Below are 12717 nucleotides of genomic sequence, written 5' to 3' on the forward strand. Positions count from 1 at the left end.
GTTTCAGTGATCTACAGCCCTAATGCAATTACGCAGCATAATTGTTTTATAGCTAAGATTGACTGGTTATCATGATCACTCTCTAAGTGTTTCAGAACACCATATGTTATGAGAGATATTAAAATATGCTGTCTTTTTAAGAGTGCACCAAGCAGACGTAACTGGAGAAAAAAAGCTGACAAAATGTTTCTTACGAAGAATGTGGATGACAGTTCTCACCGTCTTCCAGGCTCAGGAATACACTGGTACAGTCCTGGCATATCATTTCTAAACCTACAAATGAAGAAGCTTCTGTGCTGTTGTGAAAGATGTACTGTTTATATCACAGTTTCCTGTCAGGTTTAACACCCTCAATGCTTATGAAAATATGCTGCTTGTGCAGGCAAATGTAAGTTTGTATTAGGAAATACTGATATAACAGTAAAGTGGGGAACATTGGGATTTTTATTTTTTTGCATTTATCATATTTTTATATTCATATATCATCATACACCACTGTCATCCCATCATCCTACACATATTTAGGATAAATCTAACACAGTTAACTAACTCATAGTTGTTCATGATCGATCACTTATAAATTCCTGCATCAAGTTCTTCTAGGAACTTTTGCTATTTAAGACCTGTGATTTTCTTCTTTGTCAAAATTTTGAACATATTCAATATTGAACATTATTATGTGCCCATAAACCCAGAGTTAATTTCTAAAAGAAACAGAAGGAATCTTATTTGAATCATTCTGATACATTTGTGTGCTTCGTGCTGCCAGAGATGGCCTAGAAATGCTGGTGTCCGTGGAGAAAAGAGTAAGGAAAGGAAAAAGGGGGTCATCTTTCTGCCATATTTTTAATTTGTCCTCACAATTGCTTTATGGGAGTCTGTATGCATGATGGGTTGTGAAAACCGTTTGATTAACATTTTGTTTTAGTGTGTGCTTTAATATAGGCCTGTCAGTGAAAATTAAGGCGACTGAATTTCTGAAATGAAAACCAGGGACATTTCCTAGTTCAGTGTCCAAATATCACTGATATCTCACTTGCGAGATATAATTCTACAAATTAAAAAACGGGGACAATATATTTCTGTATGTTTTTGTGTTTTAACTGTTGTGGGTTCCACATATTTAATATCATAATTAAAAATTACAGTGATGTTTGAGAATGAAGCTTGCCCTAGTTTTTAAATACAATTCACTAAAACTCACACTATGAAAAATAGCAGGCTAACTACTGCAAATAGCAAACATATCAAAACAGTATTAAAGGAAAATATTTAATACTTTACAAAAACACATTAAAAATAAAACTGTAAATATGTGAACGTGATAAAACAGTATTTAACAAATATGTTTAATGTTTTCTAACTGTATTTAACATTTTCACAAACTGAGAGTACCGTAACTTTTCAGATTTTGTTTATGATTTGGAAATGAATCTTTTCTATCCCTAATCAGGCTTTTGCATTTTAGGTTTGTGCAAAGTATGTGCAAATGTAATTGTTTTTGTGTACTTAAAAGTTTAATATTGTGTGCAAAACCTTATCATACCTTGTTATACAGTGCAAATAAACAGTATTACTTTATCTTAACATGTATACAGCTAAGGTCAAAAGTTTACATACGCCTTGCAGAATCTGCAAAATATTAATTATTTTACCAAAATAAGAGGGATCAAACAAAATGCATGTAATTTTTTTAATTGGTACTGGCCTGAAAAAGATATTTCACACAAAGGATATTTACATATAGTCTACAAGAGAAAATAATATTTACATTTTTAAATTTAGTTTAAAGTTTGTTAAAAAGATTACATGCACTTGACTCTTAATACTGTGTTGTTACCTGAAGAATCCACAGATGTTTTTTTTTTTTTTTTTTTTTTTTTAGTGATATTTGTTCTTCAAAAAAATCCTTCAGGTCCCACAAATTCTTTGTTTTTCCAGCATTTTTGTGGATTTTGAACCCTTTCCAACAATGATTGTATGATTTTGAGACAACTGAGGGACTCATATGCAACTATTACAGAAGGTTCAAACGCTCACTGATGCTCCAGAAGGAAAACCGATGCATTAAGAGCCAGGGGGGTGAAAACTTTTTAAATTTGAAGATCAGGATAAATTTAACTTATTTTGTCTCCTGGGAACATGTAAGTATCTTCTGTAGCTTCTGCAGGGAAGCATTCAATGAAAAAGGTATAATATTTAGGCAAAATGAGAAAAAAGTTCAAAAGTTTTCAACCCCCAGCTTTCAATGCATCATTTTTCTTTCTGGAGCATCAGTGAGCATTTGAACCTTCTGTAATAGTTGCATATGAGTCCTTCAGTTGTCCTCAGTGTGAAAAGATGGATCTCAAAATCATGCCGTCATTGTTGGAAAGGGTTCAAATACAAAAAATGCTGAAAAACCTTTGTCTCAGGTATTAAATAATAGGATCTTCTATAGCATCGCCCTTTTGGAACCATCAATACTTGTGTAGTGAAGTAAAAGTGAAAAAGTAAATCAAATGCTGTATAACTGTCTTAAAAGGTACCTTCTTAAATTGTTTGTAGGTCTTTTTTTATCTCGCCAACTTCTCAGGACCAGGCTACTGAAGCTGTCAGGGAGTCAGCGGAGCTGCCTGCAAATAAATGAGCAACATTTCATGTCAGTGAGTCACAGCAGTTCTTGAATGCCTTGAGCCAATATAATTCATCTGCTGCAACATTAAGGTAGAAAATAGTGCCCATATTTCCATCGGCTCAGTGTGCCATTGCACCGGACCCAGCTTAGCCCTGCATGTGCAATGTGTATATCAAGTTATCCAATGGAAAATGACCATGCTCCATATCCAATCTGCTTCTAAGGATTTCATGAAGGCAAGTAATGGGTTTTTGTAATGCTTTTAAATAATCTCCTCCTGCCTCCACACATACACACACACACTCAGCCACAGGGAGGTGAAATACTTTTGCAATTTAATTTTTATGCAAGATGGTATTTTGAAACAATCAGAGGAGTACGTGAAAAAATGCTTTGGAGGAAATCTGACACTTTTGACTTTTTCTTCATCTGAAAATTTAAATATTATAACCAAAACTATATATTACAATGTTTATAATAAGGAAGTTAAAATGAGAAAATATTCAAGAACATTCAGCATTTGTTTAATGTCCAGACTGTAGTTTACTTTTGTCTGCATTCTTCAGTTTTTATCATGTAGCGTCAACCTTCTTGTTTTTTTCCCTAAACTCAGTTGGTATTGAGCATTTGAGCTGCTCTCAACATCTACTTTGAACCGAACATCAAAAATGTACAACACAAAGAGCCGACTGACAATCCACCCTTCCTGCTTCTCTTTCAAATATTATGAGTGCCATTTGAAGTGCGTCAGGCGCATTTTTGATTTATGTTTGTGACACAGCAGGGCAGCTATCTTGAACTAAAGACGATAAGTTGTTTGATTATTATGGACGACTCGAGCAGTGGTTCCGAAGGATAATTTTTAAAAGCATGAATTCAGCATCTTTTTCAGTTTTAAAGAATGACAGCAGAACATCAGATCTCTTTTGAATGACTTATTTACATAAAATATTGTGTGCATTTTCACACAAACACATCAGTCTCCTGAGAAATTAGGCCCTGTAATGAATCCTCAAATTAATTATGCACAGTTTGATGGGATAGCCATAGCAGTGATGGATTATTATGTGAAACAAAGCGAAACAGATGCAATGTGCATAGAAACGTACACACGACACATGCCAAACCAAACCTTACTAATGCACTCTAAGGTCTCGGGAGTAACTCTGTAGGGAAACATCGTAGATATTCCCTTATCTGCAGCAGAGAGAAAGTTTCAACTTCCAAACAGAAGCAATTATCATTTTTCCCCCAGCTTCACAGGTAATATACTAATACTAATCATGATCGGCTCTCGAATTCAATTCGAGTACTCCATTTTAAAAAAACAAATCCTCGACTGAGTTGAGTAACCAGCAAAATATTGGAGTTGAAAAACTCTGATTGTATTTTCGCCCTCAACTTCAAAAATCAATTCAAAATCATCCTACATCGCTGCAGAAGTTCACCCAGTCTTTGCAAAGTGAACATGCAAAAAAGATCAAACGCCCTTAACAAAAAAGGTAAAACTGCGATATAGGATGATTTTAAAGTTGAGGGAGAACATGAGATGGGAGTTTTTCGACATACCCTAACTGTCATGAACCGGCACAAAAACAGTCCAGGCATTTATCATTGCTTTTGATAATTTAAATAAACAAATTAATATTGCCTTATTGCTATTATACAGTTAAAATAATAGTTGAATTTATAAAAATGACCCTGCTTTATAAAAATGACATCTCCTTGATTCTTAATACTGTGTTCTTACCTGAAAGATCCACAGTTGTATTTTTTGTTTAGTGATAGTTGTTCGTGAGTCCCTTGTTTGTCCTGAACAGTTAAACTGCCTGCTGATCTTCAGAAAAAATCCTTTAGGTCCCATAAATTCTTTGGTTTTCCAGCATTTTTGTGTATTTCAACCCTTTCCAACAATGACTGAAGATCCATCTTTTCACACTGAGGACAACTGAGGGACTCATATGTAACTATTACAGAAGGTTCAAATGCTCACTGATGCTTCAGAAGAAAAACAATGCATTAAGAGCCGGGGGGTGAAAACTTTTGAACAGAATGGAGATGTGTACATTTTTCTTATTTTGCTTAAATATCATATTTTTTCATTTAGTACTGCCCTTCAGAGGCTACAGAAGATGTTACATGTTTCCCAGAAGACAAAATAAGCTCAATTTACCCTGATCTTCAAATTCAAGACATTTTCACTCCCCGGCTCTTAATGCATCGTGTTTCCTTCTGAAGTATCAGTGAGTGTTTGAACCTTCTATAATAGTTGCATATGAGTCCCTCAGTTGTCCTCAGTGTGAAAAGATGGATCTCAAAATCATACAGTCATTGTTGGAAAAACTTCAAATACACAAAAATGCTGGAAAACCAAAGAATTTGTGGGACCTAAAGGATTCTTCTGAAGAAAAACGGGCAGTTTAACAGTTCAAGACAAACAACGGACTCGTAAACAATTATCACTAAACAACAACAACAACAACAAAAACACCTGTGGATCACTCAGGTAAGAACACAGTATTAAGATTCAAGGGGATGTAAACATTTAAACCGGGTCATTTTTATAAATTCAACTATTATTTTCTCAGTACTAAATAAGTACGAAATAAACTGAAACTGAAGGGGGACTGTATATGTATTTTAAGTAATTTTAAAGGCTATTTTTCACTTAGGTCTATTTTCTTAATGCAAAAAAACGAATTATAATTATCCAATTACTCACTTAATCAGCAGAATAATCGACGGATTACTTGATTACCAAAAAAAAAAAAAATTATTAGTGACAGCCGTACTTCAATTAAAGGAATAGTTCACCCAAAAATGAAAATTTGCCGTCAGAATGAGATTTACAACTCGAAATGAGAGATAAAAACATCACAATAAAATCCACAAATAATCACCACATTTCCAGTCAGCAAAAAGCTGTGTGTTTGTAACAAACAAATCTATCGTTAAGACATTTTTAACTTCAAACAACTGCTTCTGGCCAAAATACGAAGTCCTCTATCCATAATATTGCTTTGTTCAAGACAAGATTGTCTTGTATGAATCAGGAGAGAAATATGCACAGATGAAGCACCATTTAAGCGAGGGTTTAAAGTTATAACGCCTTGATGGATTTGTTTCTTACGAACACGCAGCTTTTTACTTAACAAGTTGTGTGGATTACTTGTGGCCTCTTATTCTGACAGTACCCGTTCACTACAGAAAATCCATCGTTGAGCAAGTGATACAATGCAAAATTTCTCCAAATCTGTTCTGATGAAGAAACAAACCCATCTACATGGATGGCCTGAGGGTGAGCACATTTTCAGCAAATCATCATTTTTGGGTGATCTGTTCCTTTAAGTACATAAAATGGTCAGTAACTGAATTAGCTCTCTCAACTGTGTTATCGCTACCCATCAGTTTAAATAGCTCTCTATTTGCTGACAATAATAACCCTAATAAATAACTCCATGCTGCAGAACATAAATGCTTCATATCTTCATCCCTCCTGAGTTCGGATCCTCTGAGATGTATGAAAGTGGGAACTGAGCAGTATTATACCAAAGACATATCTGAGATGTCGGTGTTGACAACAGTGCGTTCCATGAAGAGTATTTTTAACAAGAATAAATCTTTTGTAGTGTTGGCAGATGTTTTGTGTCTTCTGCAGGTGCTGATGAATAGGACATCATGCTAGAAATAACCTCCTGAATATTTCAGCGATATTTAGTACATTATTCAGTGAATATTGCTCCGCTGTTGTTGATTTCACACCAGAAATGTGCCTTATTGCAACTTAATCATATCTGTCTATCTATATATCATATTGATAAAAAAACATCAAAAACAGCAGTTAATTTGCACCCCTATTAGTTAATGGGTATATTTCCCTTAAGTCTCTTATTGTACACCCCTTCCAGTTCTGTTGGTTCTTCGTTTATCTGTCAAGGCTGGAAAAGGGAATCTAAGCCACATCAAATAAAGACTTTAATCTTCTTACACACCAGGGCAGATTAACACGCAGTATATGTGTCACCTCACTTAAAGAGACACTGTTAAAAACTGATGGATGATAACTACTCATAAATCCAAACAGATGGATTTCAGTTCAAATACTTCTGCAAAAAATCTTTACGGTGAATCCAAACAGCCTGACATTTGCTGTCCATTTAGTTAAATAAATAAAAAACTTTAAGGTTGTCAGATTTATATGACCTTTTGTTGAAAAGAGCCTGTGTGTCTATGAAGGATATCAAAAGAAAGTCTTTTCATCCTGATAGCTGTATAGCCTCTGATGTTGGAGATGGTCCAGAGTTTAATTTCAAAAGGCCCATGGTGAAGTATTGTCCTTTTCACCTTCATATCCACAATATATCAAGCAGTTTCTTTATTTCAGGACCAGCTTAAGTTCATATGAAAAAAAAGCTTTGCGTCCATACTTTTAATAACATCTTGGTTGAACTGCTGGTTGTAGTAGCTCAAGAGGAAAAGGTAAAGCAAGGGCTATATTAACAGAAGCAGACAAACACAAATGCAATAAGGCTATTCTGAATCGAATCTCTTTTTCCATAGAGTGGAAATCTCACTCTTGCAGTCAAATGGCTTATAGTCATCTTCTCTCCATTTTGCCCTAGATTTTATAAATAACCAAATTGGGTCCATTTACATCTACACTATAATACACCCTCTCATTCTTATTTCGATGTGAATCTGTATGAAAGAAAATCTAATAAAAATCCTAGTGAATATTAACATAAAAAATGTTTCAGAGTAGACACTCAGAGCATAACACTCTACAGATAAAATATCTGAAATTCCATTCCATAAGAAATAGTTCACCCAAAAATGATGATTTGCTAAAAATGTACTCACCCTCAGGCCATTCAAGATGTAGATGAGCTTGTTTCTTCAGGGGAACAGATTTGGAGAAATTCAGCATGGATCATCTGCAGTGAATGGGTGCCATGACAATGAGAGTCCAAACAGCTGGTAAAAACACCACAATAATCCACAAGTAATCCACAAGACTCCAGTCCATCACTTAACATCTTGTGAAGTGAAAAGCTGCATGTTTGTAAGAAACAAATCCATCATTAATGCATTTTACTGCAGCTTTAGGCAAAATTAGGGTCCATTATCCATTATGACACTTCCTCCAGTGAAAAAGTCCATCCTTCTCAAATCAAAGTTCACAAACATATAGAGCGTTTTCTCGACGCGTCATAAATCAGCCATATTGGTGGCACAGATGTAAACAATGCCACTGAACCAAACAAAACTCTCATATTTTGCTAATTATTGCTGCTAAAAATAGTCAATTAATGTCATGTTTTGGGCTGTACTTACTGGTCGGACCGGGAAAAATATGTGGAATACTATAGACTACAAAAAGTTATAACAAATCAAGGAGAAGAGTGCAAAAAACTGTCTGGGGAACAAAAGGCGTTTGGCCAAACTGAGCCAGGATTTCCATGACAAGAGTCTTGATAACATTCGTGTTTGTTCTTATAATTTCTGGTCAGGTAGATGAAACATTAGGCTAATATCTTAATTAATACTGCTTGTACATATCTTTACCACCTATTAACTTTAGTTTGTCAAAATATTGCGCCCTTTCATGCTAGCTAAGTCTTTCTCTATATGATTTAGCAGCTTCCACACATTTTTTTAATGTGGTTTAAAAAGCATAAATTAGCAGAACAATGTATTCAGTTGTACATTAACCCTGCTATCCATATTATCCAATATGGTTGTTTTATTGAGTGCTTGGAAATAATATTTAACATTTTCAAGTCTATTCAAAAAAAAAAAAAAAAAAACTTAAAATAGTTGTGGTGCAGCAACACCGTATATTAACATCTTAAAGCCATTTTTGTTCAAATAATAAAAACAGAAATGGATTATTTTTTTCTTTTGTTTAAATCATCCTTTTAAACATTCTACAGTTAATTGTAAATTTGAAGGGTAAAAAGTAGAAGAATAAAAAACTACAGTATGCATAAATGGCATTTGAAAAGTAACAAAAGAAACGTGGTAAAATATGTAATTTCAAAAACTGCCTTTCGAGACGACTCAATATGACGTCATAAAGCGACCTGGAAATAAGTGTTCTAAATGACTCTTGGTAAGTTCAAAGTTGAAGTTCAGCGGACGGTGTAGCTGTTCTCCTCACGGTATTACTGACACTTTTCTCTGTTGCAACTCCGTTGTACTTTACCTGCTGACCGGCACGAGTTTGCACCCCTTGGGGTGTGTAAAAGCATGTGAAGTCGGTATAGTTGCCCCCCCTGCCGGACTGTAGGTGTGCAGGGGGGGCCGTGTAGAGTCGTAAATGACCGGTGTGGTGTAGTGTGTTGTGTGTGGAGGTGGGGGGTGTGACACGGTGATTGACAACTGAAGGTCGGGGTGGTTATTCTGTCTAACCAAATGAGCTTTAATGGTTTATAGCAACCCCACCCAACCCCGCCCTTCATTAGTAATGGCTGTTGATCACTGTCAACACCTGCTATAAACCATGAGTAGATAGCAATCAAATACATATTAAAAGTAATGAGAAAAATAAATGAGCAAAGAGTTCAAAGTACATTCAATAAAATGCAATAAACTCAGAGCTGACACTGAATGATTATTGTGGTGGTGTTGTTGCTGTCTTGATTTAAACACTTCAAACTCATGATTCAAATCCAGCAAGATGTGATGCAGCATCCAAAGACTTCAGTGCATGTTTACATAAACTTGAAAATATAGTAACGTTAGACAGAATACAGAAACAAATAAATCTTACCTTAAAATGTAGGTTAATGTTGGCTCCAACACTTATTGTTGTCTTTTCTGAGGTAATTCACATTACGTGACTATTCACAAGCTGTTTTATCGACGATATAAACGCTTGGAAATAATATTTAACGTTTTCAAGTCTATTCATCACTTGTAGATCGCCAGCCACTCAATAATTGCAATAAGCGTTGTTACATTTAATATCAAATCAAAGCCTTTAAATAAATGTGTTTTGGCCGCTCTTTAATGTGGCGTGAGGTGTATTCGCCTCAGTTCAAGCAGCATTTGAATCTTTTTCTCCTTTCTACTGTAGTTACAGCATGAACAGGAATAAATATCATAAGACATGCTGAACAAAAATTATAAATAACTTAAAACAAATGTCTCATATAATCAATCAATCAGTGTTTGAAAATCGCCAATAAAACGTGCAGCCCAGTTGTTGCCAAGTCCGCGGTTTTCCCGCAGAATTGAACTTCTTTAATACTGTTGCCGCGGGTTGTTATAACCTTATATTTAGCCCCTGGAATGTGAACTGTACCAGGGGAACTCTACAAGAAAACATGTATTTACTCCCATGGAACGCTATTTTTATTGGGGGACCACCCTTAAAACGCGACTGGGCTAGTTTTAGGCAATTGGGCGGGTTTTGTTGTGAAAACCTGCCAACCTTGCTTGAAACAGCATATGCTTAACAGTCCTAATAACCTTAGAAAGGCCAAAAATATAACTTTTCCACAACACTCTTTTATTATTTTCATAAATCAGTCGGTTAACCACCACCACAGAGCTTTTTTCCTGGAAAGATGGAATTTTCTCAATGATTAACTTTATTCACACAATATAACACTTTAATCTTCTAATTTTGACTTTATTTAAAAAAAAATATGATACTAAAACGCTACAGTAATTATTTAATGCAAACACACTCTTGGCACAGTGCTGATCTAATAAAGTGATCTGTGACTCAAAAACTGTAATATGATCCGAAGTGAGTTTTGTGATGCATTGAACCACTATTGTGGACAATTGTGGTGTTTTTATCAGCTGTTTGGTTTCTGACGGCACCCATTCACTGCAGAGGATCCATTGGTGAAAAATATGTTCTCATGAAGAAAAACTCATCTATATCTTGGATGGCCTGAGGGTGAGTTTAAGTTTAGTTAAAAAAGCACCATATAGTCAAATCAGAGATTTTCTGAAAAATAATTTATTTGCAGAATAAAATAAAAGTTATTTTGCCATTACAAAAAAAAAAAAAAATTATGAAAAGTACACTGTTTAAAATTTATCTGCAGTAATGCCTTTAAAACAAAAATGATGTGCTATGAAGCTTTTAATAATGTGAAATCAATTTTCATCTCAAAGTGTTTTTTGTGTACAGCAATATTTCTCATCTGCTAAGAACCCACAGTGCCATATCTTATTGCAGTGAAGTCAAATAAAATAGTTTAATCTCAATCCAAAGCTGAAACACACTTTACATGTATCATTATAATTGTATAGCATTTCATTCTTCATCCAACCCATAAATACCAAGGCCCAGCCTGATCATCAGAACGTTATTTGCTCTGAGAGCACCACTCATGAATGACAATAGTCCTCTGCCATTTAATAAAATCGCCTTTCCCCAATACTCCTCCCTCTGATGTCAGCCATACTGCAGGTCACAAAATTCCAAAAGTCTAGTCTAAACAAGCCATTATTGTCATCTGAATAAAGAGGCGCATTCTTATATCCATTAATAAAATTACAAATAAACAGTTTCATTCTCTAAATCTGTCTTCATTATTCAAAACAAAATCTAACAAACATTTTACAAAGAAAAAAAAACCTCTCTGGATTTTCAAAGACACTCTCCCACTATTGCACAAATGTATAAAGATGCTAATGTACAGTATCAATAACCTTTACAAATTAAGACATTATAGGCCTTAATAAACAATATAAATTACCAACAGCAGAAAGCAAATGCTGCAAAAGCACTTAATAAAACATCTCTCAGAGAATGAGAAATAAGTGATATTGTTTTCATATATATGTATAGTACAAAATTGCAGTATGTAGTATACAATAGAATTATATATTAGTATTGATGAACTGGTTGTAATGTACTAAATGATCCCCGTAATAATAACGGACTGGGATGGAGACTGAGAACATAACCAGCATCGACCAGCCAGATAATAAATGATGAGTTACTTGTTGATTTTAGTTGTGTATATATAGTTTTTTACTTGTGGCTGCATTCAGCTAATGCACAGCTGTGTGAAGTTTGCAAACCAGCTACAGAGTCAGGCATTGAAGTAGACGCCTTCAGCTAACTACTACAATTTTACTGGCACTGGAAAAACACCTTTAAAGTACTTCTAAAAACAAGATGGACCCAGTAGACAAGTTTGAAGGAGTTTACAATAAAGCGCAACATCCTGGAATAAGAGACGATCCTTCAGTAGAACGATGCTTGAATTAGCATGAACCTACTATAAAACGGACTCCATGTTTTCGCACCACTCGTGATCCTCCAGGTTGTATATAAATTTAGTCCTGCTGACTTGGCTCTGACTGCTGTCCTTACCGAGACTGTCCAGATTGACGCTGGACGAGAACATTTCTGTTGCCGTAACGTTGACGTACTCATTGTTTTTAATGTATTTCTTGTAGTTTATGCGCAAGCACTGCCAGGTGGTTGTGTAGAGGAGGAATGCCACGATCTTGAGGACGATGGCCATGCTGACGTACAGGTGCCGGTAGCTCACGTTGTCGTACAGCAGACAGGCGCCTTTTTCCCCGCACTCGGTGCTCCAGAAAAGGCATGTGGAATCGATCCCGGCGCCAAATATCAAAGGAGGAGGAATGAAGCCTGAAAGATGGTTTATGCATCATTTAGATGAAGACAAAACTGTCATTTTTATCTTGTTCTTCACGTGTTTTGCAATATTGAGCAAATGCAGAAAGTCTTAATTTCCTGAATAATAAAGCAAGTTGAGAACTTCTAAATTATGACAAACAGCTTTAATTTGACTGCTAGGAACCTACTGTTTTTTCGAACAGAAGTGGCAAATGAACTTGTCCTTGTTTTATGACACTTTGGATTGCGAGGAAATTGTCTATTTAGTATGCTGCTTTCAGCGAGGCAAACAGATTACTCTAAAGCATGTCGTTTGAGTTGTAATGTGATTGTGCTGTGCGGCGATATCTCACCTAACAGTCGCAGTAACAGGAAAAGAACTCCGAGAGCGTACGACTTCAGCTCTGCATTCACAGTTCTAAAAGAGCAAGAGACAAGTCCACACATTGAGCACAGAAACATTTATATTCAAACGCATTCATGA

The 12717-nt window shown here is 35.4% G+C and overlaps 1 protein-coding gene across 1 annotated transcript in view; it reads right to left on the reverse strand.

Annotated features, from left to right (window-relative positions):
* Positions 1 to 10572: 10572 nt before the first annotated feature.
* Positions 10573 to 12717, reverse strand: part of slco3a1a (solute carrier organic anion transporter family member 3A1a) — a 73649-nt gene continuing 71504 nt past the window's right edge. Inside the window, exons 9-10 of the mRNA XM_051134342.1 lie at positions 12587 to 12651; positions 10573 to 12245 (exon numbers count right to left, since the gene is read on the reverse strand). Coding sequence (XP_050990299.1) covers positions 11866 to 12245; positions 12587 to 12651 — 445 coding nt within the window. The 3' untranslated portion in view covers positions 10573 to 11865. The remainder of the gene's footprint in view (positions 12246 to 12586; positions 12652 to 12717) is intronic.

This window comes from Labeo rohita, chromosome 18 (assembly GCF_022985175.1).
Source record: "Labeo rohita strain BAU-BD-2019 chromosome 18, IGBB_LRoh.1.0, whole genome shotgun sequence".
Classification (NCBI taxonomy): Eukaryota; Metazoa; Chordata; class Actinopteri; order Cypriniformes; family Cyprinidae; genus Labeo; species Labeo rohita.